This window comes from Triticum dicoccoides, chromosome 3A (assembly GCF_002162155.2).
Source record: "Triticum dicoccoides isolate Atlit2015 ecotype Zavitan chromosome 3A, WEW_v2.0, whole genome shotgun sequence".
Classification (NCBI taxonomy): Eukaryota; Viridiplantae; Streptophyta; class Magnoliopsida; order Poales; family Poaceae; genus Triticum; species Triticum dicoccoides.
This window is the reverse complement of record NC_041384.1, coordinates 529028750-529052775: the sequence shown is the minus strand read 5'-3', so window position 1 is coordinate 529052775 and position 24026 is coordinate 529028750. Positions and strand designations below refer to the sequence as shown.

The window sequence follows — 24026 nt, the reverse complement described above, 5'->3', positions numbered from 1 at the left end:
ACAGAGCTCTAAAAACCGTCTTCACAACAATGTTTAGGTGCATCTCCTTGAACTCGTTGTCAGTCCTCACCCCGTTGGTGATGATATCGTACATCTTGTCGAGGACGAAGGGACATAAAAGAAACCCATTTCATTGTATCCTCCTTCATTGACTCCCTCATATGTGCCTTGTCATCCTTAATGTCTACCTTAGTAGCTACCGCAGGCATCGCCACAACTAAAGAGAACACAAGAGGACCATGTGCATGCGGAGTCAACGACTGGCTAGGAGTCCTAAACATAGGAGGTAAATAATTGGGTGTCCAACAAAACAAGGGCCTAACTAAAGTCTTCACCGGTCATTGTCTACAATGGTTAGCATCAGGACTAACTGAACAAGAACAATGCATCTAGCATATTCCACATGGACTGGTCATGAAGCTGAAGACACTACCACATCTACCATGCTAGCATGGAGTGATCATGAAGCTCAACACATTGCCACATCTACCACAAACACCATGGACATCATCGCCGCCAACAAACAAAAACTACCATACTACAAAAATGGCACCACTAACATCTGATCTACCACATCCTCCCATGACACCATGACACAATACTTGCATAACCTACCATACTACCTGTTCTAATCTACCACATGCTCACAGATCTAGGCTACAACAAGTAGAGTGTGATGTTACTTGCAACCATCGAAAGAGTGGGGAGAAGGTAGGGAGCAACTCGGAGAAGAAGACGAATAAGGCAATCGGCAGGAGGTGATGAAATTATCCCCAACGTTTTTTCGGCCACGAGCATGAGCTCACGCCATCCCTTCCCTCGTACGAGCTCAGTCGTCGTGTTACCAATTTTGGACATTATTCTCTCTGGCTAGGCTGAAGAGTGCTTTAAGATTTGTGCGGACCACTTTCATAATGCAGCCTAGCTAACCAAAAATGCCAAATTTGCACCCCCAGAGCCTACATGGGGCTGCGAGCAACCAAACTATATTAAAAGCTGATTGCAGATTTTAGATCTGGCCTCTAAGTTGCTATAGCAGTGGGGAGAACATCCAGACCACAGAGGATCACTCATTAGCCAAGCTCTAATATGCTGACAAAGGAATTAAAATGGCCGACATAAAGGAGGATAAGAGCGATTTAAGAGTGAACAAGATCTCAATTTTGTGAGAGAAATCTTCTAACTTGGCGTCTAAGATTTACACTTTCTCGTGTACTCAATGAGCTAAAAACATTAAGGTGCACAATCGTATACAACACATACCACCAATCTAATTCCTTTCATTCTCAGCAAGTAATGTATATTTTGTAATGCTAATATATGTGGGGCTCACAAGTTGCACCAAAATTGAGCTCTTCACACTCCCAGTAAAAAGCACAGCAGCTGTATTTCTAAGGGACCGCAAACATTCTTATCTTCCCCTAATAATAAAGCAAATAGTGCTTCTGGTCGTCCGTCATTAAAACTGTCCCTAAAGTTGTAAATTATTACCCACCAATGCCACCGGTAAGTGAGAAAAACGTTTGGTTTGTTTTATTTTGTTTCGTCTGCGGCGGCCATAGCTCAAAAGGAAGAGATCCCCACTTATGAAATAACCATGCACACAGTGCACGGTTGGTGTCTTCACCTACCACGCTGGAGGTTGTGTGTTTGATCCCCACCCTTTTCCTTTTTTCCAAAAGATCAAATACTTTTTGAAACTTTCATATCTTTCAGACCCTAACTCCAAATCTAACATGTCATATATGATAATTCATCAGAAAAATGTGTAGATTCCAAATATTCCTTTATCATTAATTTTTATAAATATCATTAATTTTTAGAAATATGTACAGGGTGCAAACTTAAATAATACGTTCATTATATGATGAGATATTTTAAAAATGCCTATTACATGTGCCCTTATAGATTGGTTGTTTTTTGTGGAGCAATCCGATATGTTTGCAACCAAATTAAGTCTTGAATTGAATTATGGTTGCAAATGCACATATATTTTTATATATGCAAACATATATATGACAAAGATAATGCTCTTATGCATATGCTATCATGGAATACTAAAATGTACTTTGCTATTTTCATTCTAATGCAATATTTTTTGGGCATCACCGAGAAACAACATCAAATGCATAAACATATACCGGCAACTAGGTAGATATTTGTGTTGTATAATGAATTCTAAACACCTTGAATACACTTCAAAAATCATCACACATTTATGTTTTTTCACAACACCACTTAGCATGTTGTTGTTGCGTGGCATCATGAAAGATTTCAAGGAATTTGCTGTGTCGTCAAGTGTGTGTATGAGGGGTGAATTTTTTTCTCCCGTTGCAACCCACGGGCATGTTTGCTAGTATTCTTATAATATATGATATACAATTTCTGCACAGCTCTTGGTATGCACCATTTTTGTTTCCGAGTAACAAAATCTTTCTTCTGCTACTTGTATCAGTGTGCCTCTTCTCAATCAGCGATATGATTTATGGCATGACCACCATCATGCTCATGCACATGCAGCATAACTCCACAAAGCCGTGGAAGAACACAAGTAAGCACTGGTGCCTCTGAAACCAAGCAATGGTAAGTCGGTAGCAGTGTCCTGAGCCGAATACGCCAGCCCATAAAATGGTCTGCTCTCTGGAAAGGAGAAAATGCAATGAATGCAGATGTCAAACTGATAGCAAACAATGTAAACTATTTATTCGATTATCCACCTTTCATACTTGGGTCAGCCTGTATCATCCTGATCTTCAATATCATCATCAATGATAACATATTTTGAGGCATCATTGGAGGAATGGGAATTTGGGTCAACATGTTTACTGTGGCGGTCTTTCTTGAACCTATGATACCTTCATATATCACAAGATAATAGTCAGAATAACCATACTAACACATCAGAAATTAACCTACTCTAATATTTCCACTTTACGCTTTTGTAGTCAAATTATGATCAGTGTTTACTAATGGCTCTTTTTATAGTTAGTCTTATTGCATTTCTCTCTGTACAAGGTGGCATGACATAGCAAGTTCATTGACTTGCCTCCCGCAAAAAAAAAAAAGTTCATTGACTTGCAAATAGGAAAAAATATATTTGTGGACGTGAGCAAATTAAGGCTTCTTTGATTCAAAGGAATTTTATAGGATTTCTGGAGGATTGAAGTCCTTAGGATTTTTTCCTATATTGGTCCTTTGATTCATAGAATTGGATCCCATAGGAATTTTTCCTATGGAATCTTTTGTACTACATTTCATAGGAAATTTAACATCCACTCCAACCTCTTTTTACAATTTCTTTGTTTTTCCCGTGGCATCAAACAATCATTGCTAATTCTATAGGATTCAAATGGGCATGCCACTCCAACCCTACACTTTTCCTATTCCTACGTTTTCAAAATCCTACGAATCAAAGAGGCCCTAAGTTTGACTCCTCTTGAACAATTTACTCCCCAAAAAAGTTGGCATGGAAGTCTGAACTTATCAACATAGTATGAAATTTGAAGTTGATTCTGTGAGTCGTAAAATATGGACTGGAAATAAGTTAGTAGCTTGGAACAACAAATATATGAACAACTCACTTGTACAGATTGAAAAGGCTGACACCAAATATAATTGTTGCCAGTCCAAATCCCTTTAACCAGGTAAATGGATCATTGAAGAAAAGCACAGCAACCTGTCGGATTGTTTGTCATCACAAATCACACTTATATGCATGAACAAAGATAAATTCAATGAAACTTTGAAAGTAACTATAGAGTGGGAATCAATACCAAAATTGTGACAGCTTCCTTGACAATCCCAGCTATGGTCACTGTTACAGCACTTGTTACAGAAACCAGAACATATTCTGTCAAAACCTTCAAAGAACAAATCAAGTGATTATAAACCAGATAAAAAAATGCTAACAAGAATACTTTTTTTTTGTGAATACCAACAAGAATACTTGGCAAGCATGTCTTAACAACAAACCAACAATAGATGACTGCAAAAAGGATTTATTGGTTATTACAAGTATTCTCAGACTCTCGGTGCATGAAAAAATGAAATAGTAAGAACCAACAGTGTATTGACTGGTTCCAGCAAAAAAGAAAATGACTTTTTGCATGACAAATGTAATGATTGGTAAGTAAAATGCTCTGGCATAAATGCTGTACTTCCCAGGAAGGAGTACTGATCCATACCATGAAGAATGCCAAAGCACCACCTAGAAGCATCAATAAGATGCTTCTTAATATGTGATCTGGACTATCAAAGAAGTGACTTGCTCTGACTTCATGCCATGGATCCATGGCAATGGAAATAATTGCAGTTGTTATTGCCATCACCGGGGTAACATAACTCATTAAGGTGAAGGGGTTCTTTAATCCTGCATAACACAATAAAAATGATGCTGTAAAGGATGCTGCATTACATATTTATTGAACAAATCACGTTCGATATTATCATTTTGATATTTTTTAAGAGAAGACAATGCACATAGCCGCTACAGCTCATACTGATGCACTAACTCAGATTTAAACAAAAACAGGTGTCCATTGAAAATACATGAGTCATACATGTGCCTGAAATTAATAAAGCTAATCTCGCTGCTTTTCAGTTTTCAAGAATGAGATGCTAAGACGACAACGAACAGTATTTATAATTTCCTCTCACTGGACAAGAAGCTAAGATAGAACGCATACCATATTCCTCTTTCTTCAGCAGATTTAAGGGACGCATAAGGGTAAAAGAAAAGTTCAGTCAGGACAGGAATGAAAGGGAAGTAGAACATAGGATTAATAAGGCATATTACCATGTTCAGAACAAAAAAATGGAAGTACTACATTACACTGACAAACCTGGAGGAGAATCTGTGTCATGCACCAGCGGAAACCAGACATGACAGCAGCAAGCATAATAAATATAAATCCCCAAAGATTAAATTGTGTCTCTTTAGCAACTGCAAGAGGAACAGTATTACCACAGTCCACAGTTAAGATGATGAATCCACATAAGAGAAATTTAAGAAAATAGAGTCAGGATGCAAAATTAAGCCCACAAATTACAGTGCCAAAAATCTAATCAAGTAAAAAGCTATTACCTCCGCCCTGAATTACTTGTCTTAGATTTGTCTAGATACGGATGTAATTTGTGGCGGAGGGAGTAGCTAGGAGGTCTTTTTCTGAGCTCTCTCCAGGAAAGCACAGAAGCATGTCACTTTGGAAAAAGTAATATAAGCTGTTGATGTACACTTATGACTTTACCTGTCAGTAGAACTCCAACAGAAACAATCAGCATGATTCCAAGAATGTTAAAGCTCGGCTTCTCTAGCCTTCAGGGAAAAAAGGGAAACCTTCGATTAATAACATGAAAATGATATGGAGACGCAGAATACAATGGTTGTTGACGTTCATTTTGTGGTTCTGGTGCTAGGAGCCTTCTGTTTTAGTTAGCTGCGATATATTTGCATCAGCGTAGTCTCGGTTTTTGTTTTGCTGCTGTTGCTGGGGTCTATGTGTTTTTCGAGCAGTAATTTTCTTCCTTTGTATTTCATACTTCTCCTAGTCCTGTTGGCTACCTTTATATCTGAACTACCGTACTCTGCTGCTCTGTTATTTTTTAGCAATAGTGGAACCTGACCACCATGAGCAGGCGTAAGGAAAAAAAGGGAATGATATAGAGCATAACAAAAGCCCATAAACCGATAATTAAACAGAAATAGGTGCAGTGTTGTCAGAAAGACAAGTTACAAGAGGGCACAAAATTATTTGCATAGGAACATGAAAAGGCTAAGGCCAACTCCACCGCGCGACCCTATCCTGTCCGGCCCCATCCGTTTGGGGTAAAACGGACAAAGGAGGCGGCCCAGCGCGCGACGGCCCGGACCCATCTTGTCCGTTTTGTGTCCGGGCCTACCCATTTCGAGCGCAAACTTGCACCGGGTTTGGGTCGCGACGGACACCAAACGGACGCGCGCCTCGTCTGCGTCGGGGCCGCGTGGCAGGCGGCCACCTACCTCCCACCCGCCCACATCAATGCACACGAGCGGTCGGCCCCACCTGTCATCCGCACGTCGAACGGTCGCCGTCCTTCTTTAAGTGGGAAGCGTGGACGGGTCGTCGTCCACACTGCCCCACGCCACCCCGCGGCCTCCTCGAAACTCGACAGCCCTGGTCCCAAACCCTAGCCAACACCTCGCCGGCCGGCCGCCCGCAGCAATGGGCCTCTGGAAGTCCGGCCGCAAAGGCAAGCACGACCGCGAGGCTGGTTCCTCGTCGGGACGCCGCCGCGGCTCGCCATCGCCACCACGCCGGGCCCCCGCGCCGCCCGCGTTCTCCATCGCACCCACGTCTGCCGGCGACCGCGACCGGCATTACGTCCGCTCGTCGGTGTGCCGCCGTTATTGGGAGACGAGGACGCCGCTCCCCTGGAGCAACGTCCATCTCCCCAATAACTGGCATCTCTCCGCCGACCGGGTCCCGATCCCGACGAGCGGTCGTGCGCGCGAGAAGGAGATCGAGCGCCGCGCCGCCTCCTCCCCGACGACCTCTTCTACGACCCCAGGTACGCCCCCGACTCCAGGCTCTGGGACACCTGGTTTCGTGACGAGCACGACACCAGGCACGCGTCCTTCTTCGCCGGCACCTCGACGGGGTCGCGGCGGCCACGACAGGAGCACGCAGCGCCTGCTCCCCAGGAGCGCGGGCGTAGGCGGGTGCGCGGCGTCACGCCCACGCCGTCGCCTTCGCCGTCTCCATCGCCACCACCACCTCCTCGCATGACGGACGAGGAGGAGGCCCGTCTCATGGCGCGTGTCATGGAGGACTCCATGTACACGCACGATGAGCGGCAATGGGAGGGCCTGGAGGAGATGACGGCCCGCTCCGCTGCCGGCGAGGTAGCCATCCCCGAGGAGGAGCCGGTGGCTGCGTTCCAGCAGCTGCTGGGCTAGGGGTGGGGCTGGTCCTGCACTGCTTCGGAGATGGCCGCCGGCGTGGGTGTGAACTGGTGCTCCACTCCGCCGCGGTCACCGGAGCGGGAGGCGTCGCCACGGGAGGAGGTGGTGCAGGCACCTCCGTCCGTCCAGCCCGCCCCCGTCTACCACGCACCGCTGGCCCACCTGTGGACGCCGCCGGCCTACATCGACCTCGTCAGCGACGACGACGACACCGGCGGCCAGTGAAGACCGTGACGGCCACGGCACCGACGGGCGCGGCAGGAGCGCGCGGGAGGCGTTTTTTTATTTTGTTTTTATATGTTAATTATGAAACGGGGCCTTTTAAGTGGTCGTGGAAACTGGGCCGTTTTGTGGCCGACCCCTATATATGTTTTATGTTTTTTTTAAATGTGTTTATTTACTTTTTTAGTTATTTCATTCTAGTTTTTTTAAAAAAATTATTCACGTCCACCCCGGACACGATTTGGGGTGTGGCCGCGCGGTGGGCGCACGCACGACCCATCGGACAAAGCCAGACACAGGCGAACCCATCGGCGCCCCCAAGGGACAAAATCCGGCCAATCCGGACGTCCGTTTGGGGTCGCGCCGTGGAGTTGGCCTAAGTGAATGTCAAGAAGCAGTACTATAAGAAATGATGGCTATGCAAGAAACTGCTCAATGTTTTTTCTTTGTCGGGAGATACTGCTTAATTTTAGTTCTTGCAGTTCTAACATTTGCATCCCATTTCTCAAAATGATGTGTATATGGAACCAACTTTGTAAAGTCTGCAAGCTAGTTCAAAAGTATTCAGTTGGCCTAGGACAAATGTTTCACATAACCTAATAGTACAGGTTAACCCTCTTCATCCCACCCCACCCCACCCATAGGAGATGAAAACCATTAGAAAACAGCAGAATGAAGCTCAACTTTTTCAGGACAAGGTTCTGTAACTGATATTCCATACCAATGAACACGAGAAGTTGCTAAACTAGAAGACAAAAAGGGCATGCACTGCTGAAAACGAACCAGCAACTGAGCTTACCTGAATAAAAAAGCAAAGAGAAGAATGAAAATTGGAGCCCCAGATTTACACTGCACAATAATTGAAAGCCATAAATTAGAAGTCCAAATATTAAGTGAGAAGAGCAGGAAATAATAACTCACATGGAATGAAATGTACCATTGTAGCGAATGTCACAGTAATGAAAACAAACGAAATGTTGGTCAAATTTATATCAAGAGCAGTAGCCAAAGCTGTTGGAACAACTGCAGAAGAAATATTCAAATTGTTACTATATCTTTAAAGATGATAAACACAATAAGAACGGACAAAAAATCTCTACATATTTGAAGTAGAATTGTCGGGTGGTAGGTGCGACATATGCCAACGGGTGGCTTATCATTGTGGGAGCCAGTAAGACGTCGCCGGTGCCTGGAAGCGGGATGAGGCGAAGACATGCACGCCGGCGAATCTTACCCAGCTTCAGGGCTCTCCGTGGAGATAACACCCCTACTGCTGCTCTGCGGGGTCTCCGCATGATCACTAGATGAACGAGTGGCTACAAGATGCTCCTTGAGCTGTTTGGCGAGAAGAAGAAGAAGGGCACGGCTAGCTCTCCTCTCCTCTCTATGTGGTGTCTCAAACTAGATCAGATCCCCCTTTTGCATGGGTGCCCCGGGGGGTTTATATAGGCCTACCCCTCGGGGGTACAATGGTAATCCGGCTGGGCGTGGGCCCTAACCGTCTGTGTCTACGCTCTCCGGCTTCTGCGCCGGCTGCTGGGGCCCGCCGGCTGGTGGGTCCTGCCGGCTGCCGGCTCCTTGGTCGACAGGCAGGCCCCACTGTCAAGGGCCTTGTGGTGGCTGGTTACTGTTGCCTCAAACCTGGTGACGAGGGCTTCGCCGAGGTAAGCGTGGCTACAGTGCCGCCGCCCGGCGGGCGATCGCTGTAGCCTCACCTCGTCTTGTCTCTTTAATGGGGCGTCTCCTTCGAGGGAGGAAGCAAGCCGGCTGTGGAGAGCCGGCCCTGTCTTGGGCCGACTGGGGGAGGCCTGGCCGCCTTTGGGTGTCTCTCTGCCTGAAGGGGCCCACCGCCTGTGGGCCGCGCTGACAGCCCGTCCTGGGTGGCATCAGGGTCAACATGGCAACAGTGCCGCGCCGGACGGGTCATGGCCACCCCGTACGGCTCACTGTGCCAGGCGTGCTCCGGGATTCGGGGGTGGCAGGCTTTACTGTAGCCACGCCCCGCCACATCGCCGTTATGTGGATGCAGACTTCGAGGGTACGATCTTGACCGCTTTGTGGGAGTCGGCTCCTCGCGGCCGGCTTCTTGGAGCCGGCCCTCCCGCGGCTTTCTTCATGAGGGCTAAAGCCGGGCCACCTTCCGATAGTCGGCCTGGGAGACAGCCGGCAAGGGGAAGGCGGCCCCACGTCTTGGATTCTTGAGGGCCGGATCGGCTCGTAATTTTTTCAGAAGGGCCAGGGGGAGCCGGCTAGGCTACCCGTGGTCGTTTACTCCGACAGTAGTCCCCGAAGCTGATCGAGCTTCGAGGCTGACAAAGGGACGAGAAGCTTGGTCAGCTTCCTATCCTGAGGAGCCGGCTTTGCTTATGCGCGCCGTCTTCGGAAAGCTCCGTATCTTGTAGGCGGGAACGTGGGTCGGCCTGCGAGCTGACCGCGCGCCACCCCGCGGCCATGTGGCAAGGAAAGCCTGCCAACGCACGCGCGCGATGGGACGCCGCCGCAGGCCCGGGCCCGCCACTTCTAGGCCTCGGCCCAAGCGCGGATCTTCTGCGGCCCACAACGGACCGCTCGCCTTCCCACGGCGGTTTCATTTCGTCATCAGGGCGCAATAATCGCGGGACGTGGGGGAGTGGGCGCAGTTGATCCCACGCTCCCCCACACCACGCCTCCTCGGCTCCGCCGCGCGGGTCTATAAGTAGGGGGAGGAGAGGGAGCGGCAGAGGCTCGCACGCTCTCCCTCGCTCCAACCTTTCTCACCTTCCTTCTCCTTCCTTCCGCCGCCGCAGCGACCCATTGCCGCGCCGCTCCGCCGTCGGACCTCTCGATTCCTTCGGTCCCGTCGTAGCGGGGTCATGCGCGCCTCCGCCGTCGCATCGCCTTGTTCCTCGCCACGTCGCTCCCATGGCGTTGTCGAGCTCGTGGGACGGCTCCAACGTCCACGAGGACCACGTTGAGTTCCTCCGCCGGACGCGGCGTCTGCCGGGCGAGAACTACGTGCGGGTTCGTCGTGCGCCGGCGAGGGAGATTTCGCCGGCACCGGAGGAGGGCGAGCGGGTAATCTTCCGCTCGCACTGCCTGCGCGGCTTCGGCCTCCCGGCGAGCGGATTCCTTCGCGCTTTTCTTGAGTTTTACCACCTCCAGCCGCATCACCTCACACCCAACGCGGTGATGCTGCTGTCGGCTTTCGTCACCCTGTGCGAGGGCTTTCTTGGGGTTCTCCCCACTCTCGAGCTCTGGGGAGAATTCTTCCAGTGCAAGCTCGGCACCGTTGTCACGGGCGTGCCCGCCCCCTGCGGAGCCTTCGTCGCCATGAGGCGGACAGGCGAGAACAATCCGTTCCCGCCCATCCCGCTGATCCAGTCGGTGAAGCTCTGGCAGAAGTCCTATTTTTACGTGAAGAACGTCGCCCAGCAAGGCGACTTCGTCAACCTGCCGGCTTACGTAGCCGGCCCGCCGACTGGGAGGCAACCCTCGTGGAGCTACCGGGCCAGGTCGTTGTCTCAGGCCGGGAACGCAGCCGTCGCCCGGCTCCGGGTGATGATCCAGTCGGAGGGCCTGACCGGAGCCGACCTGGTGGCCGCCTTCGTGGAGCGCCGAGTACTTCCGCTCCAAGCCCGGCCTCACATGATTTGTCAGATGAGCGGCCGCTTCGACCCGTGCCGGCTGAGCACCAGGGAGATGCCTCATGTCGAGGTGTCTTACATGGTGAACTACATCTCCAACTGCAAGCTCGCCGAGGATTGGCGATACGGCAAGGGGCCATATTCTCGCGCCAACCCTCCGCCTGCTGTAAGTTTTTCTTCTTTTTTTCCTTTTTGTAGCCGGCCTCATGATGGCCGACTACTGATCAATTGGTTTGTCCTGAGCAGAACCCTCTTCTTCCGCCGACGGCCGGGGCCGCAGGGGTAGAGCGCCAGCTCCTCCCCGACCGCACGGTGGACGATGCCGATGATCCGGACTTGGGAGCGGCCGCCATGGAAGATGCCGTCATGGGGGAAGGCGACAAGGCAGGCGGCGCGGGGCTCGGGGCCGGCCTCGAGGACTGGGCGGACGATGACGAGGTCGAAGTCGTTCCGCACCGCCAGCCGGCGCTTGATCATCAAGGCGCGGGCCCGTCTGCCGCGCCGGCTGCCCGTGGCGGCGCGCAGAAACGCCGGGCCGCGTCGACCTACTTCGGCAGCCGGCCGAAGAAATCCAAGGGTTCCACGGCGGCGACCAAGCGGGATGAGGCGGCCGTGAAGGCGGCCCGCTTCCGCAAGGCGGTGAAACAGCCGCAGGCGATCTCGGCGTAAGCGTCAAACGTCTTGTATTTTTTGTTGTCCTCTTCGATTGAGGCTCTTCTAAACCTTTCTTTGCTCGCCGGGCAGGGCACCGCTTTCCCTCGAGCGAGGTCCTGGCGGCTCCGTAGTCGGGCCGACTGGAGGGTCCTCAGGCTCCCGCCGCGTGGATCCCCGCGCCGACCTCATGGAGGCCACAGAGCGGAACGCACGGGAGGCGCGGGAGGAGCGGGAGACGGCGGAGCGAAGGACCGCCCAGGCGGCGAAGGAGCAGGCCGACGCGGCGGCCAAGGCCCGGGCGGAGGCGGCGGCCGCGGAGAAGGAGGCGGAGGCCTCGCGCAACCAGCCTCCGCAGCTCGTTGTTCCCCTCCGCGCCGTGGCCCCCGACATCCCCGTGCCCCCGTCGGAGGAGGTCGACCGAGACCCGCCGGTGATGGAGAGGAGGGAGGACCACGTGGTCTTCGTGGAGGAGGCGCCGCAGACGGCGCCGACTAGAGCGGGCCAAAGCGGCCAACCAGCCGCGGCGCCAGAGCAGCCGGCTAGGGGCGAGCCGGAGGCAGGGGCCGGCCTCGAGGTGCAGCCGGCATTTCGCCGACGCGCAGGGGGAGCTACCTCCGCGTCGGAGCCGCACAGAGCTGCGGGCGCCAGCCGGACGGCGGAGGCCCTGGAGGCGGCCACCGCCAGCACGGCCGAGTGGACGCCCAGCGGGGGGACGGCCGAGCTGAACACGGCGGCCCAGGAGGTCCGAAACCGGCTTCAAGCCCAGGCCGCTTCGCTGCAACGATATACCCAAGAGTTCCTCACGACGCGGGCCGTCATCTGGGTGAGCCTTCTGGCCTTGGTTGTTTTGCTTTTTTGATTTCTTCCGTGGGGGCGCGTCAGCGCACCCACTGGGTGTAGTCCCCGAGTTCCGAGTCGGCTGCTGAGCAGGCGGCTTGGAACTTACTAGGGCCTGACAGCTATCTTATTCTTGCATCCTGTCTGATCTTCCAGGAATACCATAACCTCCGCGCTGCTGCCTTCAACTCCCAGGCTCAGGAGCTGGGCCGGAAAACCGAGGACCTGACCAACAGCCGGAGTGCGTGCTTTGTCTCGTTCATCTCCTGTGGGGGCGCGTCAGCGCACCCACTGGGTGTAGTCCCCGAGATTCGGGCCGACTGCTGAGCAGTCGGGTCGGATCTTCCCTGACGACTTCTTCCTTATTGATTTTTCCTTTGTCTTCATGCTTGTAGGAGCCAATGCCGACTTGAGGGAGCAGCTCAGCGGGGCCCAGACCGCCCTTCGCGCCAAGGAAGCCGAGTGCCACGCCTTAGTCCTGGAGCGTGACCGCCTGGCCAAGAAGTTGGACGACCAGGAGGAGAGCCACAAGGCGGCCCTGAAGAAGGCGCAAGACAACGAGGACGCCCTCAAAGCTGAGTTCGAGACCGAAGCGGCGGGCTGGGCTGAGGCAAAACAAGCGCTGAGCGAGGGCTACGGCCGGGTTGAGGATCTGATCGATGGTAAGCCGCCTTCCTCACTCCTTGCTTGCCCCTTGCCCCTTGATTTGTGTTCTGACTTGTGCTGCTTTTTATTCTTTGTGCAGACTACTTCCCCGGCTACTCCGTCATTGCCATCCAGACCATCGAGGCCCACCGCGAGGCGCGCCGGCAGGCGGGGGCTGAAATCGCGCCGGACGCGAGCCGGACGCATGAGGAGCAACTCTTGGCGGTCCAAGCCCGGCTGCAGCCGGCTCACCGCATGCTCCGCCGCCTCCAGCGCGTCGGGGCGCAGGTGTTGGCCGCCCTCTGGCCAGGCGAAGCGATTCCCCGCACCCCGAGTCGGACTGCCGACTGGCTGGAGGTCGCGGTTGGCCGCTTCGAGGCCTGGAAGGCATCGGCAGCCCGGCTTGGAGCTGGGCGGGCGCTGGAGTTCGTCCGAGCCTGGTATCCCGGGATGAACCTGGACCAGCTACGCACCTGGCGGCTGGAAGCTGACGAGGAGATGGAGGAGGTGCGGCCGGCTATCGCTCAGCGTGCCTCGACGATCGCCGAGTGCACTGACATCAGCGTCTTTGCTCCTGAGATAAATGACGACGGCGTTGCCCAGCCGGAGGAATGGTTCGGGCTGGACCCGGCAGAGGGTGAGGACTCGGCGGAGGAGATCGCTTCCAGCGATGAAGGTGAAGACGACGAAGGAGAGGAAGGCGAAGACGTCGAGCCGGCCGGTGAAGCGGCCAGCCAGCCTCAGCTTGACCGCGCCTCCAGCAACGAGGCGCGTGCTAGCGCGCCCTCTGCGGGAGGTGGTGATCATGCCGAGGTTCGCCAGCCGGCCACTCCTCCAGCCAGCACTGCCGTCTCTACCGACCTGCCCGACTTGCTAGTCGTTCCCTTGGCTTAATCTGCCGCCCTTGCTTTTCCTGCTTGTTACTCTTTGAACAATTTTTATTAAACTTGCGCAGTTCCACCCACTGGGGGTGTATTCAAACTATGTTGAATGCTGGCCTTTCGAAGGTCTTTTGTGTAAATATGATCGTGTGTGTGTTTGGCTTCCATTCGCGTATGCTTTTTATCCTTAGGCTGTTTCCTTTGCCGCCTTCCCCTGGCTGCTGCCTTCCCAACCGGCAGCTGCTCTGCGGCCTGTGGCTAGGGAAGAACTTGGCTATATTTTTTTTTGGGGGGGGAAGGCAAGTACTCGAGCTTTCTTAGATTGAAGCGAGGTGAATGGAAGCCAGCCGGCCGGCTACTCTGGTAGTCGGTCGGTGGTGGGAGAAAAACCGGCTTTTGTTATATTAGTCCGTTAGTCCCTAGCCGTTTTTCGTGTGGGCGTCCTTTCCTGCCTTTAACTCTTGCCAGCCGGACAGCCGGTTCTTCGAACTGCGACTTTTGGCAAGAGAAGGCTTGGGTGCCGGCACACTACTTGTCTGACCGCGGGTAGGACTTCTAATATAACTCAAGGCGGCCAGTCCCCGGGCCGACTAGTCGAACCCGGTGCCGGACGAAAAAAGTGAATGTAATGACATGATCATAAGCATGATACTCTTTATTCGTAGATAAAATATGGCAGTCCCCGAGCTCTCCTCGGGGGGCCTATTGTCTCGTACTTAGTACAAAAGTTAGTGTGATACATACTGCATTTCAACTGTAAAATCTTCGGAGGAGGTTGGCGTTCCATGGTCGTTCCGACTCCTTGCCGGAGTCGTCTCTCTTTCGTACCTTCGGCTTCTGTGCGTCGATCAGGTAGTAGGAGTCATTTCCCAGCGCTCTGCTGATGACAAAGGGGCCTTCCCAAGGGGCCGAGAGCTTGTGCTGGCCGGCTGTTCGCTGGATCAGCCGGAGCACGAGGTCACCCTCTTGGAAAGATCTTGGTCTGACCTTCCGGCTGTGGTAGCGGCGCAAGCCCTGCTGGTAGATGGCGGACCGGCTGAGGGCTAACAGCCAGCCTTCTTCCAGCAGGTCGACGCCGTCTTCTCGTGCTTCCTTGGCCTCCGCCTCCGTGTACATGGTTACCCGAGGCGAGTCGAACTCGATGTTAGTTGGGATGACCGCCTCGACACCATAAACAAGGAAGAAAGGAGTGAAGCGGTTGACTTGTTTGGGGTAGTGCGCAGACTCCAGAGGACGGCCGGCAGCTCATCGAGCCAACAGCCGGCCGAACGTTCCAGTGCTACGACCAGTCGGGGCTTGATGCCGGAAAGGATGAGGCCGTTGGCTCGCTCGACTTGGTCGTTTGACTGCGGGTGGGCAACGGACGCTAAGTCCAACTGGATGCCCTGCGTCGCGCAGAAACGTGCCAATGCTCCCTTGGCGAAATTCGTGCCGTTGTCGGTGATGATGCTGTGTGGCACGCCGTACCGAGTTGTTATATCTGCGATGAATGTCACGGCAGTCGGCCCATTCAGCTTCTTGATCGGCTTTGCCTCAATCCATTTGGTGAATTTGTCCACGGCGACAAGCAGATGTGTCATGCCACCGCGCGCCGTCTTGAATGGGCCCACCATGTCCAGTCCCCAAACGGCGAAGGGCCAAGTGAGGGGAATGGTCTTGAGTGCCGAAGCCGGCATGTGTTGCTTGGAGTTGAAGACTTGGCACCCTTTGCAATGTTTAACTAACTCCTTGGCGTCATCCAAAGCAGTCGGCCAAAAGAACCCATGGCGGAAAGCTTTGGCGACGAGTGATCTTGAGGCCGCATGGTGGCCGCATTCTCCTTGGTGGATGTCTCTGAGGATTGCAATGCCCTTCTCTTGCTTGACGCATCGCTGGAAGACTCCAGTGACACTGCGCCTGACGAGCTCTCTGTTGACGATTGTGTATGCTCCGGCTCGGCGTTGGACTTGTCTTGCCTCTGTTTCGTCAGCCGGCAGATCTTGGTTTATTAGGAAGTTGAGGATGGACTGGGCCCATGATGGGGCCGCGACTTCTTCTATTGCCAACACGGCTACTGCGACCAGGGCGGGCGGGCTGGGTGGTGAAATGCTGGAGTCGGCCGCCGCCTGTTGCGTTGGTGCAGTCCCTGGGCCGACTACCGCAGTCCCCGAGCCGGGTGTGGCAGTCCCCGGGTCGGGCGTAACTACGGAAGTCCCCGAGCCGCCTACCGACATCCCCGGGCCGACTATCGAAGTCCCCGGGTCACCTGCTTGGTTCTTCGAGCCGGACCCGGCTGCGTCGGGGTCAGGCGGCATGAAGATGGAATCGGACTCTGGAGACGGCTTGATAGACGGCTTGAGGAGGCGTTGCAGAGAGACACCGGTTGGTATTGTCTGCCAGTGGAGCCTATTTGAGCCAGGGTATCAGCTGGCTCGTTGTCGGCTCGCGGTACGTGGAGGAACTCGCATCCTTCAAAGTACCCGTTGATCTGCTGAACGAGGAAGCGGTAGCTTGCCATATTTGCGTCCTTGGCGTCCCAGTCGCCGGATGATTGCTGGACTATCAAGTTCGAGTCGCCGTAACATAGGATCCGGCGTATGCCGAGCTCTTTGGCAAGCCGGAGCCCGTGTACGAGCGCCTCGTACTCGGCCACGTTGTTGGAGGCGCCAAAGTGAATTTGCAGCATGTATCTGAGCTTGTCGCCTTTGGGAGAGGTGAGGATGACGCCGGCTCCCAAGCCGGTGCGCATCTTGGACCCGTCGAAGTGCATGCGCCAATGAGTGGAGTCGGGAGCTGGTGGCAGGTACTGGGTCTCGGCCCAGTCGACGAGGAAGTCGGCCAATGCTTAGGACTTGATGGCGGTGCGAGGCTGGTAGAAGATCGTGTAGGGGGCCAGCTCGATGGCCCATTTCGCCACCCGGCCGGATGCATCCCGGCTGCCTATGATCTCGGCAAGCGGGGCGGTGCATACGACCGTGATGGGGTGTTGTTGGAAGTAGGGCTTCAGCTTCTTGGCGGCGAAGTACACGCCATAGCACATATTCTGGTAGTGTGGGTAGTTCTGCTTCGAGGTAGACAGCACCTCACTCAAATAGTACACCGGCCTCTGGACCGGCTGGGCTCGACCCTCTTCTGGACGCTGGACTACGACGACGGTGCTGACCACCCGGCTGGTTGCAGCAATGTAGAGGAGCATGGGCTCTTTCTCAGTCGGCGCCGCCAGGACAGGCGGCGTGGCCAGCATCTTCTTCAGCTCGTGAAAAGCTTGGTCGGCTTGGTCGTTCCACTCGAAGTGAGTGGTCTTCTTCATGAGGCGGTAGAGGGGGAGAGCTTTCTCTCTGAGCCGGCTGATGAAGCGGTTCAGGGAGGCCAAGCACCCGGTGAACTTCTGGACGTCTCGAAGTTTGGTGGGAATCGCCATTCTCTCAATGGCCTTGATCTTTACTGGGTTGCATTCGATGCCGCGTTCGGAGACCAGGAAGCCTAGGAGCTGGCCGGCTAGCACTCCGAACACGCATTTCTCGGGGTTGAGCTTGATCTGGAACCGGCGCAGGTTCTCAAATATTTCCTTGAGGTCTTCCAGCAAGGTGTCGCGCTTCTCCGTCTTCACCACGATGTCGTCTACGTAGACGTGGGCATTTCTGCCGAGCTGCTTGAGGAGGCACTTCTGCATGCAACGCTGAAAAGTGGCACCGGCATTTCTTAAGCCGAATGTCATAGTCAGGTAGCAGAAAGCTCCGAATGGCGTGATGAAGGCGGTCTTCAGGCGGTCAGCCGGATCTAGCTTTATCTGGTGGTATCCTGAGTAAGCATCCAAGAAACTCAACAGCTCGCATCCGGCCGTGGAGTCTATCACTTGATCAATCCTTGGCAGGGCAAAGTGATCTTTGGGGCAGGCCTTGTTGAGGCTCGTGTAGTCTATGCACATGCGCCACTTGTTGTTCTTTTTTAGCACGAGGACCGGGTTGGCGGGCCACTCTGGAAAGAAAACCTCCATAATGAAGCCGGCTGCCAGAAGCCGGGCTATCTCTTCTCCTACAATCCTTCTTTTCTCCTCCGACTGTCGGCGGAGGGGTTGTTTGATTGGTTTTGCGCCTTCTCGGACACCCGGCATGTCCTTAGGGGACCATGCAAAGATGTCCCGATTCTCACGGAGGAAATCGGCGAGCTCGCCTTCCTATTTACTGTTTAGGTTTGCCCCGATGACGGCAAACCTTTCTGGGTGCTCGGGGTCAAGAGGTATCTTCTTCGTCTCCTTGGCCGGCTGGAAAGATCCTTGGGCATCACACTCCTTGGGATCAGGGAACAGGGCCGGCTGTTTGCCGGCCATGGCCACGACTCGGTCCAACATCTTCTTTTCTTTGGCAATCACAAGGGACTCGGCCAGCCGGCTGCTGGCTGCTGCGCACTCGGAAGATTTCTTGTAATCGCCGGCTATGGTGATGATGCCCTTGGCGCTCGGCATCTTCATCTTGAGGTAAGCATGGTGGGGAACAACCATGAACCTGGCCAAGGCAGGACGGCCAAGCAATGCATGGTAGGGGCTCTCCAGGTCCACCACTTCAAACCAGATCGCTTCCCGGCGAAAATGATCCTTGTCCCCAAAGAGAACATCAATCTTGATCTTGCCAATGGGGGCGCAGGACAGGCCAGGTACAATGCCATGGAACACAGTCCTAGTTGGCATGAGTTGCTTCGTCTTGACGTTCAGCTTCTCCAGGGTGTCACAGTACAGGATGTTGATGCTGCTCCCGCCGTCTATCAGCACGCGGGAGAAACGGGCGGCGTGTCTGTCCGTTGCAAGGGTGGCATCCAAAACCAACGCATAAGAGCCGGGAGATGGCATCACCTCTGGGTGGTCGGCCCGGCTCCAGCTGATAGGCTTTTCTGACCAGCGCATGTGCTCGGCGGGGTTGGTAGCGACCACGTTGACTTCCTGGTGCTCGCGGCGTCTGCTGCGCCGGCCTTCGGGCTGGCTTGTAAAGACAACATAGGCGGCATGCTCGTCGGGGAACTCATCGTGCACAGCTCCGACTGCTGGCCGAGCGGTCGGCAGCTGCGGAGCCGGAGGCGGCGGACCAGCAGGCGAAGGCGGCGCGAGCCCTTCGCCTTTGGAGATTCGGGTGAGCCAGTGGCACTTCCGGGTTGTGTGGTTGGACGGCTTCGCGCCGCTGTGGAACTTGCATGGGGCGTCGAGAGTTTGCTCGTAGGAGAAGGCCGGCTGCCAAGCCGGCCTGCCGCCCCTCTGCTTCTTGGGTGCGGGCCGCCCTTCGGGCTGCTCGTCTTCGACTGTGGCCACCTGCCGACTGGTGGAGAGCGGCACGGGGCCCTTGCGCTTGTGGTCGTTCTGGTACGGGCGTCGGCCGGAGTCCCTAGCCGGCGTCTTGGGCGCCGGGTTGAGTACCTTCCCGGACGCGTCTACCCGGAGTTCAGTCTTCATTGAAGAGTCGGCGGTGGCGTACTTGTCCGCTATGACCAGAAGCTCGTCGAGGGTAGTCGGCTCGTCGCAGAGGAGCTTGTGCTTGAGGAGGGTGCCTTCTCGGCACCCAGCAGTGAAGTATTCTATGGCTTGCACCTTGTGCACCCCTTCGCAAGAGTTGCGGAGCTCGACCCAACGCGTGAAGTAGTCGCGAGTGGATTCGGCGGGGCCTTGTACGCACAAGGAAAGCTGTCTGGGCTTGGGAGCCCGCTTGTAGGTGCTGGTGAAGTTGCGGACGAAGGCTTCTGTGAAGTCTAGCCAGATGTTGATGCTGTATGGCCTGAGGCTGTTGAGCCAGGTCCGCGCCGTGCCTTGCAGCATGAGGGGCACGTACTTCACGGCAACGCGCCTGTTGCCGTTTGCTATGCGAACCGCTGTGGAGTAGTCGATCAACCAATCTTCCGGCTTGACGGAGCCGTTGTACTTGGGCGTGTCTCTTGGGAGCGAGAACCCTTTGGGGAAAGGCTCGTCGCGGATGCGGGGGCCGAAGCAAGGCGGGCCGACATCATCTTCTTCTAGCGCCAGGGATCGCGCTAGGCGGTCGATCCGATGGCGGGCGTCGTTCTCGCCGACTCCTTCGCGGCGACCTAGTAGGCCGCTGAGAGTCGGATGCGTGACAGGCGGTGGGGTGGGATATCTCTCCCCACGAGGCGGAGGCGGAGGCGGGTTGCCCCGCCGCTCCACGGCCCAGGGACGGCCTTCTGCGTCTCGCTCGATGGAGATCCGGGTTCGGCTTCGGCTGGCAGCCGGCTCTTTCTCGTGTCGCGCGCGGGTTTTACCCGCTGTCGGCGTCCGGGACGTCGCGCCATGCTCTCGGCGCGGGGGAGGGCTTTCCGCGCGGGCGTCGGCTTCGTGCCGCTGTGCGGCTGCATCGATTAGTTGCTGGATGCGTCTGGTCATGTGGGGGAGTTCTTCGGCCCCCAGTCCGTCTAGCTCGTCTACGGCCGCCTGGGCGGCGCGCAGGTTCTCGAGTAGAGTGGCGTAGACTGGGCGGTCGACTCCTAGCGTGTCGGCGAGGGCAGCGCCGCGCTGTCTGACAACGCCGACTCGGCTTGGCCCGCCTGGGGGCGGCGTGCCAAAGGCGGCGCGGTCGGCTTCGCGCTGGTGGGCCTCAGCGAGGCGTCTCATGGAAGCCAACTTCTGGCCCTCCGCGAGGAGGGCGAGGCGGCGAGCCTCCAGTGCTTCGGCGTCGGCATCGGCCGGAAGGGGGATGGACAAGTCGTGGACCGCCGCATGCGGGGCGTCGAGGGCGTTCTCGCTAGAAGCGCCGCCGTGGCCGATGACCATCACCTCGGTGGTGGCACCGTCGCAGCCATCGGCCCGGGGAAGCGGGTCGTTGTAGATCGCGACGTCGGTGGGGAAAGCGTCAAGCGAGGCCATGTCGGAGTCGACAGGCATCGGATCGGTGGAGCCAACAGACTCCAAGTCCACAGCAGGCTCGCCGGAGACGTGGAGCTGGCCGAGGAGGTTGACGAGGTGGTCGGTGCCCGCGTCAGAGACGGGCTCGTCGGAGATGAGGGTCTCGTCAAGGAGATCGGCGAGGCCGCTCGCTACGCAGACGTTGGTGACGCCTTGCAGCGCATCGTGGCAAGCGCCATCGGGCGTGCCGGGCTGGCTACGCTCGCTGGGGAGGAAGAGGGTTCCCGTCCAGAACAGGTCTCCGGACGACGGTGCACCTGGCCCCACGGTGGGCGCCAAATGTCGGGTGGTAGGTGCGACATATGCCAACGGGTGGCTTATCATTGTGGGAACCAGTAAGACGTCGCCGGTGCTTGGAAGCGGGATGAGGCAAAGACATGCACGCCGGCGAATCTTACCCAGCTTCAGGGCTCTCCGTGAAGATAACACCCCTACTGCTGCTCTGCGGGGTCTCCGCATGATCACTAGATGAACGAGTGGCTACAAGATGCTCCTTGAGCTGTTTGGCGAGAAGAAGAAGAAGAAGGGCACGGCTAGCTCTCCTCTCCTCTCTATGTGGTGTCTCAAACTAGCTCAGATCCCCCTTTTGCATGGGTGCCCCGGGGGGTTTATATAGGCCTACCCCCGGGGGTACAATGGTAATCCGGCTGGGCGTGGGCCCTAACCGTCTGTGTCTACGCTCTCCGGCTTCTGCGCCGGCTGCTGGGGCCCGCCGGCTGCTGGGTCCCGCCGGCTGCCGGCTCCTTGGTCGACAGGCAGGCCCCACTGTCAAGGGCCTTGTCGGTGGCTGGTTACTGTTGCCTCAAACCTGGTGACGAGGGCTTCGCCGAGGTAAGCGTGGCTACAGTGCCGCCGCCCGGCGGGCGATCGCTGTAGCCTCACCTCGTCTTGTCTCTTTAATGGGGCGTCTCCTTCGAGGGAGGAAGCAAGCAGGCTGTGGGGAGCCGGCCCTGTCTTGGGCCGACTGGGGGAGGCCTGGCCGCCTTCGGGTGTCTCTCTGCCGAAGGGGCCCACCGCCCGTGGGCCGCGCTGACAGCCCGTTGTGGGTGGCATCAGAGTCAACATGGCAACAGTGCTGCGCCGGACGGGTCATGGCCACCACGTACGGCGCACTGTGCCAGGCATGCTCCGGGATTCGGGGGTGGCAGGCTTTACTGTAGCCACGCCCCGCCACATCGCCGTTATGTGGATGCAGACTTCGAGGGTACGATCTTGACCGTTTTGTGGGAGTCGGCTCCTCGCGGCCGGCTTCTTGGAGCCGGCCCTCCCGCGGCTTTCTTCTTGAGGGCTAAAGCCGGGCCGCCTTCCGATAGTCGGCCTGGGAGACAGCCGGCAAGGGAAAGGCGGCCCCACGTCTTGGATTCTTGAGGGCCGGATCGGGTCGTAATTTTTTCATAAGGGCCAGGGGGAGCCGGCTAGGCTACCCGTGGTCGTTTACTCCGACAAGAATAAAAATATATAAGTCCATGCTAAGTCCTAGCCCTCGTTGATTAAATGGATTCATCGAATGAAACAATAATATCCAGTAGGTCATGGCCCAACTTAATTGTAAGTTAATAAAGTACGGTGATTCATCCAGCCAGAGGTGTAGGGCTAAACTCTATTTTGAGCCCATGTGGCTCTATAGCAGCTTGGATTCACATGCAGCGCACCAGTTAAAGTTTACTTCTATCTTTAACCTTAATTTGATAACTTATGATAATCTAATTTAGTGAGTCATGTTCTGTTAATTGGCCAATGGAGGTTTCTGCCCCCACCCATGAAAATAACCGACCAGCATCCATGTTCAGTGCTTTACACCTGAGCTCGAACTGAAACAAACCCTTCTTTTAACACTAGTACTCTATATGTATGTCCCACAGAAGTGCAGAATGCACAAAGTTGCTATTGCAAATTATACGCACCAAGCCATGAAATTTCCAGGGCACTTGTTGTGACAGAATGTAAGGAACAAACTACTGTGTAAGCATCGGGCAACATAAGTTTGAAATAACACAGTAGCTACCTCGCTGAAAGTAATCTTTCCATGACATTGTATAACGCTCTGCCTCCATGCCCCGTTGCTGGAACCACACGATCACCCTCGACGCAACAGCCTGCATGGTGAAATGCACCGTGTTCATCAGGAACGGGGCAGGGAACTTCCACATGCGCTTCCCAAGCATCTCCTTGTTATACCTGGCCACAGGCACAAGGGCGCACAGAGAACACCAGCATCAAACGCGTGCCCGGCAATAGCTCCTCTGAGCATCCGCGCACAAATAACGAGAAAAACGCGTTACTCACAGCGTCAAGCAGGTGCTCAGCGTGTACCAACTCGCTATCAGAAATATAATCTTGGCGATCAGCCACGGCGAGACTGGGACGCTGTCAGATCCCGCCGCCGCTCCTGCCTCGATATCCATCGGCGAGCGGTGGGCGGCGGCGGCGGGCGGCAGAAGCGGCAGCTCGAACTCCTCCGAATCATCGTCGCTCGGCGCAGAGGCCGGCGAAGCGGCGCCGGCGGGGGCATTGGGCGCCGCGGAGGGGTCCTTGCACCACCGCGAGAACGACGGCTCCCTGCGTATCGCTCCCTGCTTCTTCTGCCCGCCAGCCACCACCTGCGGCTCCGCGGCGCCCTCCGCGGGCTCGACGGGCACTTCCGGTGCGTCCTCTTCCTTCGGGTGGGCGTGGCCGTTCTCCACGGCGCAGTCCCCCATGGACGGTGCTGGAGGTGGCGTAAGGCTCTAGAAAGGCTTGGATCTGGGCGGCGCGGATCTCATCGGCGGCGGCGGCGAAGGAGGGTTTGCAGCTAGCCTGCGGGATTTCGGTAGCAGGTCAAAATCCAGCACCTCGTGACGACGACTTCCTGCGCGGGGGTTATGCTTGCAACTTCCTCCGTCGGCTGGTACCGGTAGCTTTGCTTGCGCCAGAGGAGGACGATGTTTTCTCTCTTCTCCTCCTTTTCGCCTCGCATGAAAATGCAGAAATCACAAAACGTACTCACCATTCTTTTCTTTTTTTTTAGAAAAACTGCCCCAAAAAGCATTTTATATGTGATAATTACCCAAGAAAATAGTACCCAATACAAAACAAAAACATCAAGATATAAAATGACTAGAAAATAAAAATCTGTCGAAAACCGTACTACTCATTTTCTTCGATCGATGGTACGTCACCCACCCCAACTTGGAACTATATTAAATCGACAATAAGTAAAATGGACCCCACACATACCCTCGTCATACTAGGCCTTTAAAACCACAGTACTCACTCGTCTGTATGAACGACATCCAGTAATTGCTGAAGGACCATCGGTTACGGCAGCATCACCCCATATAGCACTGCAGTCCTTCCACGTCAGTCAG

At 55.0% G+C, this 24026-nt stretch overlaps 1 protein-coding gene across 3 annotated transcripts; it reads right to left on the bottom strand.

Annotated features, from left to right (window-relative positions):
• Positions 1-2088: 2088 nt before the first annotated feature.
• Positions 2089-23610, bottom strand: LOC119268997 (probable sugar phosphate/phosphate translocator At1g06470). 3 transcript variants are annotated; one of them, XM_037550736.1, is made up of 12 exons: positions 22966-23610; positions 22685-22857; positions 8100-8185; positions 7962-8011; positions 5247-5314; positions 4842-4942; positions 4686-4698; positions 4185-4369; positions 3774-3860; positions 3582-3676; positions 2718-2855; positions 2089-2633 (listed from the first exon to the last, which is right to left on the bottom strand). In XM_037550736.1, the coding sequence occupies exons 1-11, from the start codon at positions 23376-23378 to the stop codon at positions 2732-2734; spliced, it is 1395 nt and encodes a 464-aa protein (XP_037406633.1). In that variant the 5' UTR covers positions 23379-23610; the 3' UTR covers positions 2089-2633; positions 2718-2731. The 3 variants fall into 3 exon arrangements, with proteins under 3 accessions (XP_037406633.1, XP_037406632.1, XP_037406631.1); XM_037550735.1 differs by having other exon boundaries at positions 2090-2640; positions 2727-2855; XM_037550734.1 differs by having other exon boundaries at positions 2093-2640; positions 22966-23609.
• Between the last annotated feature and the right edge of the window lie 416 nt (positions 23611-24026).